This window comes from Mauremys reevesii, linkage group 2 (assembly GCF_016161935.1).
Source record: "Mauremys reevesii isolate NIE-2019 linkage group 2, ASM1616193v1, whole genome shotgun sequence".
Taxonomy (NCBI): domain Eukaryota; kingdom Metazoa; phylum Chordata; order Testudines; family Geoemydidae; genus Mauremys; species Mauremys reevesii.
In genome coordinates this window covers 61,988,601-62,007,877 of record NC_052624.1, presented here as the reverse complement: position 1 = coordinate 62,007,877, position 19,277 = coordinate 61,988,601, and the positions used below count along the sequence as shown (strand labels likewise).

The 19,277-nt window shown below is 42.1% G+C and overlaps 1 protein-coding gene across 4 annotated transcripts in view; it reads left to right on the top strand.

Moving 5' to 3' along the window:
* The window catches only part of OSBPL3 (oxysterol binding protein like 3), a 130,367-nt gene that overhangs the window by 38,938 nt on the left and 72,152 nt on the right, over positions 1-19,277 (top strand). For 3 of the 4 annotated variants that reach the window (XM_039524730.1, XM_039524729.1, XM_039524731.1), the window contains exon 2: positions 14,424-14,668. In XM_039524730.1, coding sequence (XP_039380664.1) covers positions 14,546-14,668 — 123 coding nt within the window. In that variant the 5' untranslated portion in view covers positions 14,424-14,545. Of the gene's footprint in view, positions 1-14,423; positions 14,669-19,277 lie in introns of those variants that run through there. The other variant, XM_039524732.1, reaches the window with a different exon arrangement.

The following is a 19,277-nucleotide window of genomic DNA, read 5'->3' as shown; positions in this document are numbered from 1 at the left end:
TGACTTGCTTTCTTCAGTTTGAACTCAAGTGGGAAGATCTATTGAAACTACAAATGCTGATTCATGTAACTTCTAATGTAATCTTTTCAGCGATCGCTCATCTATCTCTCAACAGTTGTATTTAAACAAGCTTCCTGCAGCAATGCTTGTCATTTTGGGATGATAAAAATAAAAGCTCTGAGCCATTTTTTGGCATACTTTGTGATATCTTCCCAACACAGTACAGCACAAGTTTTGTTAAGCAGAAACTGAATTTGTCTTTTCAAAGACACTTAAGTGTCTTAAAGGAGAGCTTAGTGCTGAAAGGAGAATTGAGTGGCTTTTAATACTGGTGTTTTGAATTCTGTTTACTTATGTTACTATTCATAGTAATTTTCTCTTTACATTTACTCTTCAGTATCTTTGTTTGCTGAAAATGAAATTAAACATTTTTGAATTAAATATACATTATATTTAATGTAATGTTAATATCACATTGTTTAAAATAACAGATCTCAAGAAATGCAAAGCTAAGGTTCCAACAGCAATGTAAATTGTCTGCATTGCACGTGTGTAATATTGTCTATTCCTGACAAAGTCAGTGCTAGAGTTATGCATAAGCTTAAGCGTTTGCTGGAGAGGAACCTTCATTTTTTTTTCCCCTTAAATCAAGCAAAGGCAATAACCTTCAGTGGAAACTATATGTATGCAACAAGTTTCAAACGTCATGTTTGTCTGAAAAACTTGTTACATGAATCAGCAATGTTTTTTAAAAAACATTTTCCCCCTTTCCTTCTACACACTCTCTTCCATTATTATTTTTTAAATGCTGGAATAGATTTTGCTCTGTGTGTGTGTGTCTGTGTGTGAGAGAGATTTGTTTGGTTAAATCTCTCTCTCACTTTGGGTTTGGTTTGGGGGTTTTTGTTTTGTTTATTACATAAACAAATATCTCTTCAGATAAAGACCAGGCATAGAAAACATAATCACCAAACATGAATGTTTCAGAACATTGTCTTTCTAAAAAAGAGGTGATAGAAAAATGTGTTGCTGTCCTTACTAGAATGGACACAATCAGCACCTGCTTATACTTTAATATTAATGTTTCCTAAACTTTGCACCCTAGTCTTCTCTTGTGTGGAATTATTTTTGGGCTTTTAGCTCTTTGCTTCTGCTAAATAGGTCTTTTTGCCAAAGCATATTTTAATGAATTAGTCAAATGGATTAGTACAAATTAAAGGAAAATCTTTAAATCAGTCAGGATTAAAGCTTTAGAAAAGAGTTCCACCTCTGGTTTCACAATCTTTGTGGCAACAATATTGATTATCTAGAAAGCCATCTTGCTTATCTCCCCCCTCTCCCACACACACACACACACTTGGAAAAATGGGAAGAAGGGAGGAAGAAAAACAAAATAGTGGGACTTCCATTTTTTTTGTTGGTGTTCAGGTGCAAGTTTAAACAGGAATTATATGAATTATGAGGCAGGTTGCATTTATAGCTCTTTTTATATAATCTAAAAATAAACCCCAGATAACTGAGTTATAGTAGAACCGTAATTTTAAAACAGCCATGGAAATGCTAAGCAGTGAGAAATAGTAAACTGTGCATGAATGAAGTGTCCATGAGAACTCTGCTGCCAGTCTTCTCAGTATTCCCATTCAGCGGTGACTGGAGCTGGAATTGAAGTGATAGAGCGCTCCCTAGCAGTAATAAGACAGATTGTTAAATTATAGTACTGACGCACCCAAGTCAGTTGAGGGGCATTGTAAATTCTCTGTTCTAACCCAGTGCTGGTAACTCATTATAGAATAACTCAAATATTTAACTTCTAGAAATACTTGGAAATGGGGAGCGCATCTGCAGCTTCAATTACTTACACTTAATTAAGAAAAGGCAGTTATCCAGTAGGCTGCAATAACTGATACAGATCTTGATTCTGCAAAGTGAGCCACCAGTGCAGACCGTAGGCCCTCATGGAAACCCATGAAACGTTTCATAGGAATAAGGATTTGTACCACTGGCACCTCTTCCTGGAGTGGCGCCATGATTTGTATTGAGTGCTATCCTGTAGTTGGAAGGATTGGCTCTTTGGGAATAAGTCAAGTCCATTAAGGCTCAGGTACAGCTTTCATATTCTGATCTGTCTACAATAGTGCTAAATTATTCATTAACTCCAGTCCTTCCTCGTTGGCCAATTTCCTATCTCTAATTTACAGACATCTAGATATTAAACTGACCTAGCTAAAAAAATTTTTGCTTCTCAAAATCATGGAATTTGCCACCTTCAAAATAAAAAGGAGTATCCGACTTGAATTCAATTCTAACAATGCCCATCATCTTTTCAAATAGTGCATCTCCCTAGTGGGACTCCAAGGCATCCTGGAAAGGACAGTGGCAGTGAGAGGTCCTTCTTTTTCTTTTTAAGTAAATCTCTTTAAATTACACTAACACATTTTCCCAAATTCAGGAAAGGCAGGTCCTTCACTAACAGAGACACAATTCTGAGTAAAATTTTCAAAGGCATCGAATTCCCATTTTCAAAAGTGACTTAGGCTCCCAAGCACTTACGTACTTTTGAATAGTTTATTTTTTAAAAACAGCACAGCATCACTTAATATAACCTTTGCTTAAACTAAAGACTTTATAACCAAGGCTTCACAGACTTGTACATTACTGTAACTATATATCAGTGGGCAGTCTTGTCACAAACCATGAAGAAAAGAGTGAAAGATCCTCTGGATCAATAAAATGGAATTGCCTTCCATCTCCTTGCCTATTTTAGAAAAGAGTAAATTTCAATCCTATGTGAGGTCGCAACTGCTCTTTAGAAGACTTTTGAGACAGTGACACCATTTTCCCTTTGTTTTACATACTCATTGTCATTAGGCAATTTGGTGTGCAGGAACGTGTTTATCATTTAGCTGGAATGGGTTCTGTGTTCCACTGTATAAAAACAGTCATTGTGACCTTTCCCTTCCTTTTAACGTCTGTCTCTATGTTTAAGATCATATTTGCTCCATCAGGCAATATTTGTAAATTGAACATATATATGCAGTTCTATATCTTGTGGCTGTTTGTTTTGCAGGTTTTCCAGTGTTCTTACAAAATTAAAGATGAAATGGGGACCAGAGAACTTAGTTCCTTTATCTAATAAATTACTATATTTATAGCACTTTAATTTAATAGTACAGAATTATCTAGTAATCCTACAATCCAGCAAGAGGGTTCATCATGGTTACAATGACAAAGAATCAGTCAAGGCTATGTAATGGGTATAATTATGTTCTTATTTCAGTTTATGAAACATAATTTGAGAGATGCAATCACACTAAAATAAAACTGATGAGTGGGAAAATTGATAGTGTGTGTGGTGGCGGGAAGGAAGGACCATAATTAGATAGGAGGAGGGGAAAATGTTTTCCTGTCGCCATTTCTCATTGCCTGAGTGCTGTTGAATGGAGCTTACAGAATATATATTTATTCTGAAGTACGCTTCTGGGCAACTCCCCTCCACCCATAACGACACCAAAAACATGTAGGCCTCAATCCCACAAAAGCCTAAGCATATGCTTAACTTTAAGCATATGAGAAGTCCCTTGGCGTACTGTTGCAGTGAGTTTAATGGAACTACTCACATTAAGCATGTGTTTCAGTACTTTGTGTGACTGGGGCCTTTGCAGCGAGTAAATGTTCGTGCACGCTGGCCCGTTTCCCATGGTGGCCCGTTTTGTAAACGCAGTATTGTTGCAATTGTCCCATGGCCCACTAATTTAATGAGGGGGGAAATTTTCAGATACAAGTTCAAGAACTCTTTCAGACCATGTTATGTCATGTTTAGCTCGTTATCATTGTATTTGAACTAGAGTTCTTAGAGGGGTTTTTTAAATTATTTCCTGGCATTAAGGGATGAGCTGTGGAACTCTTTTCCGCATATGAGTGCAGTTGACTGAAGTGGTGAGATCCTCCAGTAACTCCCTCACTCTGTGAGCAGAGCAAAGAGAAATGAAACCATGACAGTTTTCAAAAATTTCCTGTGATGCCCACTGGACAGATATGTAGCAGAGTTCTAGTAGGAATTGGAAGAAAATACATTCTGCCTGGCAGTATTTAATTCCTAGGATAGATAGCCCAGTCTTCTCAAACCTTCATGTTCCCTCACTATTTCCGAATTATTGCCTCCAGAAGACATGCTGGAAAAAGTAAACAGTGCTACTGAGTGATGCCCAATATTACTGTTTAAGAGAGGGATTCATTAGGCAAGTTACCGAAGAGCCCAGAACCCTTTCATAAGTACACCTCTACCTCGATATAACGCTATCCTTGGGAGCCAAAAAATCTTACCGCGTTATAGGTGAAACCGCGTTATATTGAACTTGCTTTGATCCATCGGAGTGCGCAGCCCCCCCCCCACCCCCGAGCACTGCTTTACCATGTTATATCCAAATTTGTGTTATATCGAGGTAGTGGTGTATATGCAATTCCCTGAAGTGGCTGAAGCATCTCTAGGCTGTGATTGGCTTACCTTTAATAAACCTGGAACTACCTGTGTCATAATCACACCATGTTGCTTTTTCCCCCTTCTCTTTTTTTTCTCATTGCACATCAAGGTGTAGACTGGGAGTTTCATGAAGAATTTCAGAGAATTCCTCACCCCCTTTTCTCTACAGCTTTCCAGTAGGTTCTGATGTGAAATGATAGAATCATAGAGTTAGAAGAGACCACAAGGATCATCTAGCCTAACCCTGCCAAGATGCAGGCTCTGTTGTGTCTAAACCATCCAAGACAAATGGCTATGCAGCCTCCTTTTGAAAACCTCCAGTAAAGGAGCTTCCAACCTCCCTAGGCAGTCTGTTCCATTGTCCCTCGATAAAGAGACATTGATGCTTCCAGAGTTCTAAGCAGCAGAGAAGTGACTTTGTCTCAATGCACAGACACTACCGGCTTAACATGCTGATTTATTTTGCTGGCATCTGGCTATGGGAAGTCATGCCACTGAACATCAAAGTTTAGATATGTTTTCATCAGACTGTGCATATTGAAATGGGGGCTAGAGGATATGTGTTTAAAATAACCCCGTAGAAATGGAGAGAACTCATTTTTAGAAATCTGGGATGAGGGAGAGATTGTTGCTTTAAAAAGGAGTAGGCCTTGGGGAAATAATGGAAGAAGTGTATTTAATGAACAGAACAAAGTTTTAAACAGTAAGAGAGAACCAAAAAAAAAAAAAAAAAAAAGGAAGCAACCAGCCACTGCTGAAATCTGGAAGCTTAGTGATAAACATTTTACATTTGTAACCCCATCTCTGGGTTCTAATAATTAAGTATCGTAATAGACCTTAAGTACCTTATAGACTAACACATCTGTTAGTCTATAAGGTGCCACAGGATTCTTTGCTGCTTTTAAGTATCGTAAGTGATCACTTCAGAGCATTCTGACTGTAGATGAGGAAGTGAGATGAGATGTGGTGGATGTATGCCATAAAGAGTTACAACATCGCTTTCAAATGCTGCTTTCCTCACTGAAAACTACAAATACTGTTCTCCAATATGCTTCTTTATCTTCTCTGTTTCTTGCTACTAGTAAGGCACTGCCTCTAGCTGAGGTAAGAAATGCACTTTCTGCTGCAGCTATCTTTGGTACCTCTGCATTAATTGGTTGCAAGGGAGTGCTTCAGAATAATTCTGTCTGAGTTCCCTATTTATATAACAGCCTTGAACACTGCATGTATCTTGTGTATCAGCTGTCAAGTGATTGTCTGGAGGCTTCTCGAGTTCTGGTGGCCTTCTACGTTATGTGCAACGTGGTGCCTACCACTAGGCAAGAGTCTTAGGCCTGGTCTACACTAGGACTTTAATTCGAATTTATCAGCGCCGGCAGGTGGAGTAGCTTGGTGTGGATGCTAATCGAACTTAGCAGCTCGGGAGCTATCCCACAGTGCACCACTCTGTTGACGCTCTGGACAGCAGTCCGAGCTTGGATTCTCTGGCCAGCCACACAGGAAATGAAATTTGAATTCATTTTCCTGTCTGGGCGGTTTGAATCTGACGTTCTGGTTGCACATCCGATGCAGAGCTCTCCAGCAGAGGAGTCCGGGCAATCCCAGCATAGAAAGAGGTCCCCAGCATGGAGTGACCGGGAAGTCCAGGATCTGATCGCTGTGTGGGGCGAGGAGTCTGTGCAACAAGCCTCGAGAAGGTTTCTAAAGCCATGAAAGACAAAGGATACAGCCGGGATGCGATACAGTGCCGGTGAAAGTGAAGGACCTAAGACAAGGGTATCAAAAGTCAGAGCGCCCAGACATGCCGCTTCTACGAGGCACTGCATGCCATTCTAGGTGGCTCTGCCACCAGTGACGGACCGTGGACTGAATAGTGGAAGATGAGGAAGGGTCTTTAGAGGCTGACAGCCAGGATCTCTTCATCACCCTCACAGAGATGCAGGATCAATAAACATTTATTTTTATAACATTGTTATAGAAAAATAGAAACAGTATTTACAAAATTCTAAATATTAAACTATAATATATATTAAATTATATGAAGAGAAGGTCCACACAAATGGACTTTAAAAATTCTAAATATTTACAATTTAAAACATTCTAAATATTAAACTATAATATATATTAAACTATATAAAGAGAAGGTCCACACAAATGGGGATAGAAAAATAGTCCTCTAGCGACATTTCTACGAAGGTGTCATTCAGTTCCTCAGACTCTTCCACGCCAGGACATCCGAATATAGAGTGGAACCATCGCCTCTACTAGCATTGCTGCATATGGTCCTGGTCGTGATCTCGGTCTGCAAATACTGCATCTAAGTAGGGCAATTAGTGTAGTGTTACTATTGTTAATGGTTTACAATTAGGTTGCATAACAATGACCCTCGCTAACAGCCCACGTGCGAGGCCACAGAGAACAAGCATGCATTGATCGGGCTGCAAAAGGATTATCCTTTCTGCTTTGCACATTGCCTTTAGCAGGAGATCACAGCTAACCAGTAACTGATAAGCAGTATGTACTGTAAGGCTTACCAGGACTTTGTGCAAGAGGGATGCAGCTATCTTTCCAGTGCAATGGCGATTCGAAATCTCGGACTAGTTCTGAGATCTCCTGAGACTTGGTTCCCTCTTTGGTCTTGTTCACTGAAACTGACTAGACTGTGTTTACTGTTGGCAAACATGTATGTGTTCAAGGAAATCACCTACTTTTTCACATCACACAGCACATGTTCCAGGAACTGATGGCCAGCTCCAGAGCGGAGGCGGCAGAGCAGAGACAGTCGAGGAGAGCCTGTGTCAGCAGCATCGCACACACCTGGACGGAAGGAGGATAGGTGGCGGCAGGAAGACCAGCAGGCGACTCAAACGCTGCTTGGTCTAATGAGCTCCGCGCCTTGTAGATGTTCTTCAAGACCGCAGTCAGGAGGAGAGAGCCCCTGCAGTGCATCTGCAAAAGTCCTGTCCCCTCACCCAAAGTGACAAGACGGAGAGACAACTGTCGAATTTGTACAAGCTCTTTCTTTACAGCATCAACCAGTCCCAACTCCAAGTTCAAACCCCACTGTGTATTACATTATTAAAAGCGGTTTGGTGTTACTGACTGTTTCTTCTGGTGTCAGAAGACTTTCTGTTGTTCTGTGGGGAATTGTAATGTCACTGCATAGCCCACAGTGCCATGCTACAGACTTGGCTGCAGGGTCAACTGCAGGGCACACACAGACTGCAGTCACTAGGCACCAGGGACAGTCTGTGTGGTGTATGCTGCCCAGGTCTTTCCTTGATGTGTATGCTTGTGCAGGGTCCTGGTGCCTGACATCCCGAATGTAAAGGCAGGCTTCCCTTCACATGCATTTGGACCGTAGTCACGATCCTCCCAAATAGACCTCATCCAGGGGCAGATACTCACCCTTCCCCACACCCTCACCCTTCCAACGCCCAAACCCACAGCCGCCTTCCTGCAAACCCACCCATCAGTGCACACCTTAACCAGCACAGAATGCTTCCATGTTTCAACGAATAAACAGAAATGCAAAGTCAACGAAAGATTTATTATTAATTACTAAAACATGTCCTTAGTTTTAAAACGTCCTTGGGAAGTGGGGAAAACTTGGTTTATGATCAGGCTCTCTTAAAATCAAGTGGACAGTCACAGGTTACCCTGCTCTCAAAGCCTCCTGATGCATCGCTGGGATATTCTCTCAGCACGGGTGTCTGGCTGATCGTAAACAGCAGCCAGGCGCTCAACCTCCCTCACAGAGATTGTGGGGATATTCTTTTCGCTGATGTCTGCAGTAAGGTCCGCCATCTCGCACACTCCACCACCATTCTGCACTTGCTCAGCCGGTAGTTGAAGAGTTCAGTGTCCAAGGCGCCTGTATAGGGCTTCATGAGCCAGGGCATTAGCCGAGGATCACTGTAGGCATCTGCACATCCCCAACCGTTATTTTGTGGTCCGGGAAGAAAGTGCCTGCCTGGAGGCGTCTAAACAGACCAGAGTTCCTGAACACACGCGTGTCATGAACCTTGCCCGCCCACCCGCGTTGATGTTGGTCCTATGGTCCACCACAGCTTGCAGCACCATTGAAAAGTAGCCCTTTCGGTTAATGTACTGCTGGCCTGGTGGGCTGGTGCCAGGATAGGGATGTGAGTCCCATCTATAGCCCCACCGCATTTGGGAATCCCATATGGCCTGGACATTTCCGACAGTCACTACCTTTGAGAGAGTTGCTCAAACGATTGCGGGGCTACTTGAATGACAGCAATCCCCACGGTAGATTTTTGCCCACGCAAGTGGTGTTCTGACCTTTGAGAGCAGTTGCTCAGCGATTGCGTGGGGCTACTTGAACAGCAATCCCCCCCGTAGATTTGCCCCCGCAAAGTGGTTTGGTACTGGTAGCTGTCTGGCGTAGGGCTATGGCCACTCGCTTTGCACAGTCAGGGCTGCTCGCATCCTTGTGTCCTGGCGCTTCAGGGCGGGGACAGCAAGTCACACAGTTCAAGGAAAGTGCCCATCCTGAAGTTTCGCAGCCACTCTGTGTCATCCCAGACCTGCAGCACTATGCGGTCCCACCAGTCTGTGCTTGTTTCACCATGAACTTGACCCATTGCCACCATGATCTCCACTGCCCGGCGTACCCTGCTTGAGAGGTCTTTCTCAGCATCTGACTGTGGAAGAGGTGAGTTGACAATGGCCATAAGTGCAGCGATGATGGCTCCATGCTCGCAGTGCTGTGGCGCGCACGCTGTAACCGACCAGAGAAGGCGCGCGACAGATTCCCGCCGCCGCTTTCAAGGAAGACAGGGATTTCCCCAGCATGCATTAAATGGGCAGCGGAACTGTGGGATAGGTTCCCACATTTGTGTATTTAGTATGGATACACAAATTCCACAAATTAAATAGTCCTGTAGTGTAGACAAGCCCTTAAAGAGGCTATTTTAAACTCTTAAGGCCTGTGAAGACTGGCTGGAGGTAACTTTGTTCATATTACTTAACATGCTTTCATTTTCAGCTACATTTATCAATTGGATCACATGGCTAGTATGAGTGAGTTGATTAGATGTATGATACAGTTATTACCACTTGCAATTTTGTATGTCACTAGTGTCATGGCTCCTCCCCCTCTCCCCATTTACAGATTTATTAGTGCAGACTATATATGTAATATGTTTCATAGAAATATCCTCTGGATATCTCCTTGGATAAAAATTAATGCCAGCATGATACATTCACATGACAATTATCCTTGTCACACCATACATTGAATACTCAGTTTCTGGAGTGGGCAGGAAGGAGGTAATTTTTAAAATATTTTTAGAATGCACATTGACTTACTTTTGAATTTATATAAAATCTTGCTAATATGAAGGACTGAATTAATCAACCCAAGGGTTAAGGAAACAGTAGACATGCTTGTTTGGCTCCACGAGACTCTGAACGAGCTTGGCATTGAGGCAAATTTTTCTTTGATATTTTCCTTATGACTTATTCTAGCGGAATGTTCCTTAGGTTCTAATTCTCCTGATTCATTTTGGATTAGAATAGGCACTGTCTTTTGTCATGGGTGATTAACTACAAGCATTATCTATCAGCTACCAAATGGGCTTTAAATGATTTCTGCTTTTTGAAGATAAGTAGGTTATTTACAAACTAACTTTCCTCATTAAAATAGTGTGCCTAGGTACTATGAAAGCCTGACCCAGAACTGAAGGAAGGGTTTAGGCAAGGGGAATTAATAATACATTTATATTGCAGTAGCACTCAGGAGCCCCGGTCATGGACCAGGAGCCCCGTGTTCTAGATGCTGTACAAACACCTAACTAAAGAAGTTTAAACACAATTAGTTTAAACACATTTTCCAGCAAATAGACTAGGTAGATATGAAAGCACTTTAATTGGATTAACACTGACTTTCAGGGCAAAATCAATTTGTTTTTTGTTTTTTGTGTTGTTTCATCTCCAGTATAACATTTATCCAACAAAATAATTTGAGAAGTTTGTTTGCGAGCTAAATGTATTATTTTAAAATAATACCACACAGAAAACTGCTGACTTAATGTTCAAAGGTTAGTGCACTAGGAGTGCTGCAATGACTTCCATTGGTGGCTGTTTTTGTTTTGTTTTTTGTCTTCCCTGTTCCTCCATTCATAAAGTGGACTTTTGTGACAAAACTTGCATCTTATTCTGTCTCCACATTTAAATGCTCACAATAGCACTCTTTACCCTAATTAACTCTGAGCCAGCTGCAAGTCTTCATTTTTCAAAACAATAACAAAATTTCTTAATGACAGGGCTGCCCGGGGGGAGGGGGGGGCAAGTGGGGCAATTTGCCCCGGAGCCCATAGGGGCCCCAATGAGAGTTTTCAGTGAGTCTTCAGAAGCAGGTCCTTCAGTGCTGCCGAACACACCCAGATTGAGTGAAGGTCCCGCTACCGAAGACCCCAGGCCCCCTGAATCCTCTGGGCGGCCCTGCTTAATGATGTTGATTTCATACTACCGTTTTCCAGCTTTTTCTAACTTTCATCTCTTCTCCCTTTCTTCTGCCATGAGCTATAAGGACATTGAGACTCTGCAGTGAGTTTGTAGCATTGAGAGATACAAGAAATAAAACCAAACGTTAAATTGTCGTCCTGAATTAGTGAAACCTTCAGCAATTGCACTAGAATCTCCAAGTTGGTGTCTTTTTAAGCGAAGTGGAAGTCTATCAACTGTATCTGCTGACATATTTTTACCAATTGTTTTAGTTTTAATATAGGAAAAATTAGACGGGTTATTTTTAAATTATAATTATTTCATAACCTCTCTATGAGCAGACAGAAGAAAGTCCCCTCTGAAATGGGACAAACTCTTAATGCACGTCAGCAGGGTCCACACAGTTATTCCATGGTAGGCTAATGTCATAGATTTTAAGGCCAGAAGGGACCATCATGATCCTCTAGTCTGACCTCCTGCACATCACATCACAGGTCATAGAACCTCACCCCCCTGCTTCTGTAATAAACCGATAATCTCTGAGTTACTAGAGTCCTCAAATCTTGATTTAAGGTCTTCTAGTTACAGTGAATCCACCATTTTATTCTAGTTCAAACCAGCAAGTGACCCATTCCCCTACTGCAGAGGAAGCCGTGCCCCCCCCCAAAAAACCCAAGGTCTCTGTCCACCCAAAGCTTGCACCGCTCCCCTTCCCAGCTTGCTGTGAAATAACTGTTTGTATAGACAATTCCTTAGTGTAACTGAAGGATTGATTGATTGACAGTTTAGTAAGACAATTTGGCTCTTTAATATTTTTGTGGCGGTAAGTTTCATAGGCGGTGGTCTAAAACAAAACATCACAGAAAAGCCCCGTCATTGTTGTTGGGCATGTTTGATTTCTCTCTCCCTCACGCTTTCATAGCGGCTGCCAAGTCTTGGAGGAAGAGCACAACCCAACCCCCTGCCCCAGGCCAGAGCCCCCTCCTGCACTCTGAGCCCCTCATTTCTGGCCCCACCCTGGAGCCCGCACCTCCCCTCACCCCTTCCTGCATCCCGACCCCCTGCTCCAGGCCAGTGAAAGTGAGTGAGGGTGTGGGAGAGCAAGCGATGGCAGGATGGATGGAATGAGAAGGGGCATGGCACAAAACCGAACCACTCTGCCATCAGAAAGTTGGCAACCCTACTCCAAACCAAATAATGAGTATGATCCTGATTATCTTATCCCTTTTCTTATTGAATTAAAAAACATCATCTGAAGCTGCCCCAGAATTCAGCACGGCTGTGCTTAGTAATATGCTTTAGAAATCCGGGAGCACTTGCCACAGAATTTAGGTCTTATGTGCCTCAAGATGTCCTGACAGTGATGGTTCAATAGACTCTCAGTGCACTTTGTAAATTAGAGCCTGCTTGTGGTCATGAACTGTTAAACTCTGCCATTTTGCAAGCATGTCAGCCAACTAACAGAGAAGTTAGAGTGGTGATTTCAAACCACAAGAGTGGGAAACTTTAAGTGGGCAGCGGTCACCCTGTAAACAGTGTTACAAAAGCATTTCCTGCATTGGACTTCGGAGTGAGTAGAAGGGTGCATGAATGATTAACTTTTTCTAAATCAGCTTCAAGTTCCTTTTATGGAAAAAATATTTTTTAAGCATCTGCTTGTAAAGAGAGACTCATCTTTGTAAGATGGCTATTTAAAAGATTTATGAAGGAGCTGGAAACTGATCAAGAGAGACATGTTTTGTGTGAACTCAGTCAACTATTTAAAACCAAGGTAAAGTGAGCTTTATAGATATTAAAAGCACTAACCTTGATGAAAAGGCAAAGGGGGGAAATGTCACCCAAAATAAGAGCAGGAGAACCTAATTTCTTCAAAATGCAACATCCCTAATCAAAACTGTTTAAATCAGTAATAACTGGTATAGACCAGGCCCAATTTGTCATGTAGTTCACCACACGGCTGTTCTGTATGACATATTATTTCTTATACCTCACTCATTATCGTAGAATCTGATGGTAGCAATGTTCAGTCACTATTAATCTGGCTCATATATGAAGTAGTCACATAAAAGGGAAAATTTTCCTCTCCCCTTCCCTCCCCCCAGCAACTATTATCAGATGCCTGGGCCATCCAGTCTTGGGAGGAGGGGGGGTTTGTTTTAATTTGACTTTAAAGAATGGTAGGGCTATTTTTGCTGTGACTTTTTTTTAAGCGAAGTATCTCATTTAAATATAAGGTGAATTAGGTAAGAAAAATACCGTGTTTTAGATGGAAAGGGGGATATTTTGGTAGAAACTTTATAGTAAGTCTTTCTTACAGAGAAAATACATTATTGATCTTTGAAAAGATCCTCTGATAAGAACATCTAAATTCCAGTTTAGAGCAGCACAGAGAGGTGTTGTCTGAAGATCTGGGGAAGACCACACTGTATTAGGTTATATTTGGACACTTATTTTAAAGAACTAGCTTTTTCAAAAAGGAAGCTTGAATTCCTTAAAAGTGTGTGCCTTAGGCCTCTCCATTTCTTCTGGTTGCTCTAATCCATCTTGTCTCTGAATGAATGTATTTTTCAAGCCTTTAAAACAAAACCAAAAAAACCCTGCTCAGTGCACAAGAAGGCTAAAACACTACTGTAAGCTGGCACAACTATTTATTTAAGGCAGTGATTTATTTAAGGCAGTGGAGTCACGTGCATTTACATCAGTAATAAAATCGTCCTCCATGGTGTAGAAACTTCCTTACTTTTCTAAGCCCTTCCTCCTACCATGGAAATTCTTAGGCTGCTTTGTCTATGAGCAATCAAGTCTGAAGTGATATACAACTTGCACAATACTCTTCTTTTTTTTTTTTCTTTCATATTTTTCAAAACCTGGTTGTTTTTTGTTGTCTCCTTTGTTGGGTGAAAAACTGTTGCCATGGCAACTGTTGCCAACACTGCAAATCCGTCCTTCAGGGTTTCCATCAAGTTTTTTTGCGCACACTGCAACCACCACTGTTATTAGACGAGCTATTAATTAATCTTCCTGCCACTCACTTAGTCACAGAAGTGACGTAGTTACCAATTTCTAACTCCAGGTACAGTTAGTCATGCCCACCTGTAGGTAGCTAAATTTGCACAATTCTTGGCTAAAAATTAAAGAAACTTCTGGAATTGCAAATGTGCACTGTATCTAAATTCTCAAGGAATGGGATTATTTAATCTTTAAAGAGACGCTTGATGCTGCATTTAAACTGTGTTCTTTACCAGCAGTCAGATGGTGGTATGACTTTAAAACAAGTAGTTAGAACCCACCATTTTGTTTCTCTCTGACATTTGAAAATTATCCTAAAGCAGTTGTTAAGTTAATTTCTAATAACATATAGCAGTGCAGTCCAACTACATTACCACAGGCTGTCTTATGAATTCTTGACTCATGTAACCAAATAACATGGACTATATCTGATGCTCATGTGTTTTTGGTTTGTTTCTCTTAGGAATCAACCTGGGGCCCCGAGGATGCCATTGGAATGCATATGGGTAAACAATGACTCTTGCCTTTCTCTCCCATGTCTTCCAATACACTTGCTTAATTCCCTTCGGATGGTGTTCTAACTGAATGGACACAAAACAATCCGTCTCTGGGATCATGAGTGAAGAAAAGAGCTTGGGTGTGTCCCAGAAAGTGTTGTCACCTTCAAGAAGTACCAGCAGCTGCTCCTCTAAGCAGGGAAGTCGACAGGTAGAGTAAACGTCACTAGCTCCTGTTTGTTTAGGGTGGGGAGGGGGACTTCAAAGTATTAGGAGAAATGGTCAGTTCTAGTGACCTTGATGAACAAAATTGTGTTTAAGGGTCTGTTGTGCACTTGTTTCTTTTTTCCATTTTCCTCTTTTTTGCCAGTGGCAGCATCTTGTCTTCAGTGAAGTGAAATAAACGCTCTCTCTCTAGATGCAGTGTGCCTACAGCGGGGTGGGCAAACTTTTTGGCCTGAGGGCCCCATCTGGATATGGAAATTGTATGGTGGACCATGAATGCTCATGAAACTGGGGCTTGGGGTGTGAGAGAAGGTGAGGGCTCTGGCTAGGGTTGCAGGCTCTGGGATGCAGGAGGGTGGAACCAAGGGATTTTGGGGGGAGAATTGGGAATGGGGCAAGGGGTTGGAGTGCAGGCTTCATGCAGCACTTAGCTCAAGCAGCTCCGGGAAGCAGCGGCACATCCCCCCCTCTGGCTCTTACATGGGGGCAGAGCCAGGCAGCTCTGCGCGTTGCCCCGTCCGCAGGCGCCGCCCCTGCAGCTCCCATTTGCTGGCCAATGGGGGCTGCAGGGGCAGCACTTGGGGCGTGGGTAGCGTCCAGAGCCCCCTGGCTGCCTCTATGCGTAGGAGCCGGAGGGGGGACATGCCACTGCTTCCGGGAGCCACACAAAGCAAGCCCCCGACCTCGCTCCCCAGCAGGAGCTCAAAGGCTGGATTAAAATGTCTGAAGGGCCAGATGCAGCCCCCAGGCCATAGTTTGCCCACTCCTGGCCTATAGTCTGCTGCTGAATGCTTGGCTTCTGTGGTTTGGTGCTTAGAACCCCTAAATCTCCCATAGAGAGAGTCACCCCAGTGGTAGCATATTGTGTAGCTGCGAGGGAGTTGGTGCTGTGTACTCTTACTCCTGTGTCTACTGACTCAGTCTGGGTAGCCTGCACACAGGGATTTGGGGAAGGGAGTGTTTCTTATATGGGCATATAGTCGAAGCTAGCGCTGAGTGTGGAAAGATTACAAGTCTAGCACATGGAGCATACCTTCACCCTACAAACCTTTGTCTGGGTTGTCTTAGCCATCTAGCCTTCACCCAAGCCATGTTGTCTGTTAGACACTGGCCAAATTGCTCAACTGCACCAATCAGGTCAAGTGAGATGGAGGTTTAAAGCTGGCCACTTGCATCCAGAAGGCACCACAATTCATGTTTCCTCCTCATAATGATATGAGACCTAGTGATAGCTCAGTGGTTTGAGCATTGGCCTGCTAAACCCAGGGTTGTGAGTTCAGTCCTTGAGGGGGCCATTTAGGGAGCTGGGGCAAAAATCTGTCTGGGGATTGGTCCTGCTTTGAGCCGGGGGTTGGACTAGATGACCTCCTGAGGTCCCTTCCAACCCTGAGATTCTATGATATACCATCTTCCTGATTTGATTAATACTTAGACCTTTTCTCTTCCAAAGAGTCTGATAAGTGTAGTCAATCATCACAACACTCTAAGTGAATGTTATCCCAATTTCACATATGGGGAAACTGGAGCATGAGAGTTGAGTGACTTGCCCAAAACCTCAGAGAAAGTTAATGTCAGAGTCAAACAGATTTTTTTTTTCTATAATTGGTAGAACATGTGACCATTAAAGCATGCTGTCAACCTGAGGTGTGGAAGATGAATGCTGAAAGCTGGGGCCAATACTGTGTTATATAGTTGAAATGCAGAATGTTAACATGCTCTTCAGGAATACATTTCTAAGAAATTATTAAGTGTGGATGGCAGTGAAATCTTTTCTGAAGGATTTTTTTTAAATATGGATTTGTAATTATTTATTGGTAGATATTTTTAATATAATTTCTCTCCCTTTTGGGGGGGGCGGCAAATATAATTTTTGTAGAGTTGACACTTAGAGTGAAAGCTCTACTCAACTGCCAGATACAAGCAGGAGATCAGGAGGCCTTCTCCCAGTACAGACTATTCCTGTCAAAAATGCGGTACTTTGAATTGAATTGGTGGATTTTTCAGCATCAATTGTCTGAGTTCCCAGAAGTGAGCTTGTTTGACTCCTACGTTCCTGGTGCGCATTGTTTAACTCCACAATGATGTTGGTGTGCCATAAATGACTGATTCTATATTAGACTGTACAAATCAAGATCTGTGTTGTGGAATATTTTAAATATTTTTTTGATTATACACAAACATTGTCTTTCCCATTTGGATATTTTCCTGTTAACCAATAAGTGTGAAATATAAGAAATATAAAATTGGGGCTGACAACTGCTTTGACTAAGAAAGATGGCTTGATCACCCCTCTGATACTTGATCACATCTAACTCTTAAGTTAATATGTTAAGTATGACCATCAAGTGTTCATGAAATTCATAAAATAATGCAATGTTATGGAAAATATTTCTTTTCTTTCTGTTGCTTATGAAAAAGACAGACACTTTGGACCAAACAGTGCAGTATTCTGCACATTGTAGAGCAACTGAGAAGCGGGAGGTATGCTGCTAGATGACTTACTATTCATGTTTAAATAGAATTGTGTTCTGTTTTCTAACTGTTTCGGTGCTAGTGAAGAGAAAGTAATCCCTATATAGCTCAATTTAAATGGGTTTGGAGGTTGATTCTTGCAGAGAGAGGGGGAGAGCCCAGAAAAGAAAAGGAGTTATGAGTCTTCACAAAATGTGCTCATTCACCCTTTAACGTGATGCTGATAATAGCCACGCTGAACATTATTTGGTGGGGTTTTTGGTAACTTGTCGGGGAGTAGAAACGTATGAGGCTGGATTATTTGGGGAGTTTCCCCATGAATGGTACTGTCAATTGGATTTGACAGAATACACATCACATTGCTAACTAATTGCCCTCATCTCCCCAAACCCTTCTAACTGGTGAATAATTGCTGCATTCCCATCTCTGCCACTGTCCAGACATCAGTTAGACATTCCCCTCCTCCCCCATCTCCAGAGAGAACATCAATCCTTAAATGAAAGAGACTGGTTATTTTTACTAGGCATTTAGGTTTCTTCCCCATCACTGATGCAATTTTGCTTAAATTACAGCATTTAGATTGGTTGTTTTTTGTAAAACAATTTTTTTTTACCAAGGTAGTTTCATAAAACTATAGGAACTAAAACCACACTAGCTGAAAGAAAAGATCCAGCAGAGCCCCAGAGGGACAAATAGAGTACACTCCACTGTTTTTATTAGAAGGAGCCCCAAAACTATAGCTTACAATTTCAGCTCCTCTGTGGGGAGGTGAAGAACATTGTTTCTAATCATCTGGTATTCTCCTCTTCTTCCATTCCAGTGAGGAATTTATTCCCCCTCCTCCCTGTACACCTATGTGCTCCTTCCTGATCCGCTTCAGTCAGAACTGTTATCTTTATTGTCTGCTATATCAAGACAGTTTTGGCCGGCCACCTCTTTCCCCTTTGCCTCAGAGTCTCTGCAGCTGATCTCACAGGACAGGACATTCCATTAATCAGATTAAGTGGAAAGAAATTGTTACAAAGCACAGGGGAGAAAGGGATCTTGGTAGATATTTTGTGGAGTAGTGGGGTATGTGCTACCAGTTTCTCAAACTCAGGCAAGCAGGGAGTGCTACGGCCAGTGCACTCGGGCCCCAGAGAAAGGGAAATTGTGTGGGAGTCTGGGTATTGTGCCACTGGTGGAATACGGGCACCTCCTGGGATCAGAGTATTCTAGTCTGATGTGGTGTGACTGCTCCTTTCCACAGAGCAGCATATGGCACTGGCGACACTTATGTAAAGATCCCCGTGATGCAGGCCAGAGACTGTTATGGCTTGAGAGATTGGTTCAAGTGGGGTTGTGGAACTTTCGTTCTAGGACACCCTTCCTTCCCTCGCTAATCCTAGTGCCCTGTTTCTGGCAGCCTGAATACATTTGCAGCATTACCCTGAAAACACTGACGATTAATCCCTTCCCAGGAAATGGGACTGACCTTCACCTTTAAGGCTCAGTAGTTGGTGTGAAGTGATTTCCATTTCCACACCTTCCCCCAGTAACGCAATATAACATGTGCCACTAGGCCATAATTTTAAATATTTGTGAGGGAGGAAAAAACATTATCTTTTTAAAGTTTAAAATTGACACGTTCAAAATAAATAGTGTGGATGGGAAAGCAATAAATAAACCTGTGAAATAAGCAGATACAGTAAGGAAAGGCACAGAGAGCTATATTTAAAAAAAAAATCTTGTACTAAAAAGAAAATTCAGTAACTTGCCAGATTTATGAACCATAACATGCATCAGCAGCAACTAAAGCAAAACCTTTTCCACCACGAAGCTGCTTTCTATTTTTGGCACTTTAAAACATGCAATACATCTGACTGCATTTTATACTAGAAGGAAGTCTGGCACTGTCATCAGCTATATTCAAGCATCTATCTGAGAGCCATTCAAACTCATTACTTCATTCTTTTTCCCAGAAACAAAAATCTAGCCTTGAGGAGTTTCTGGCACGCTGTGCTGTAGAAAATCAGGGGGCTTTTATTTGATTAGTTAATTTAATGCCAGGTTAACAGTCCTTGAGACCAAAGTCCTTGATGCCTGTTCCATGGCTGACCCAGACCGCAGCAGTGCAGATTTCC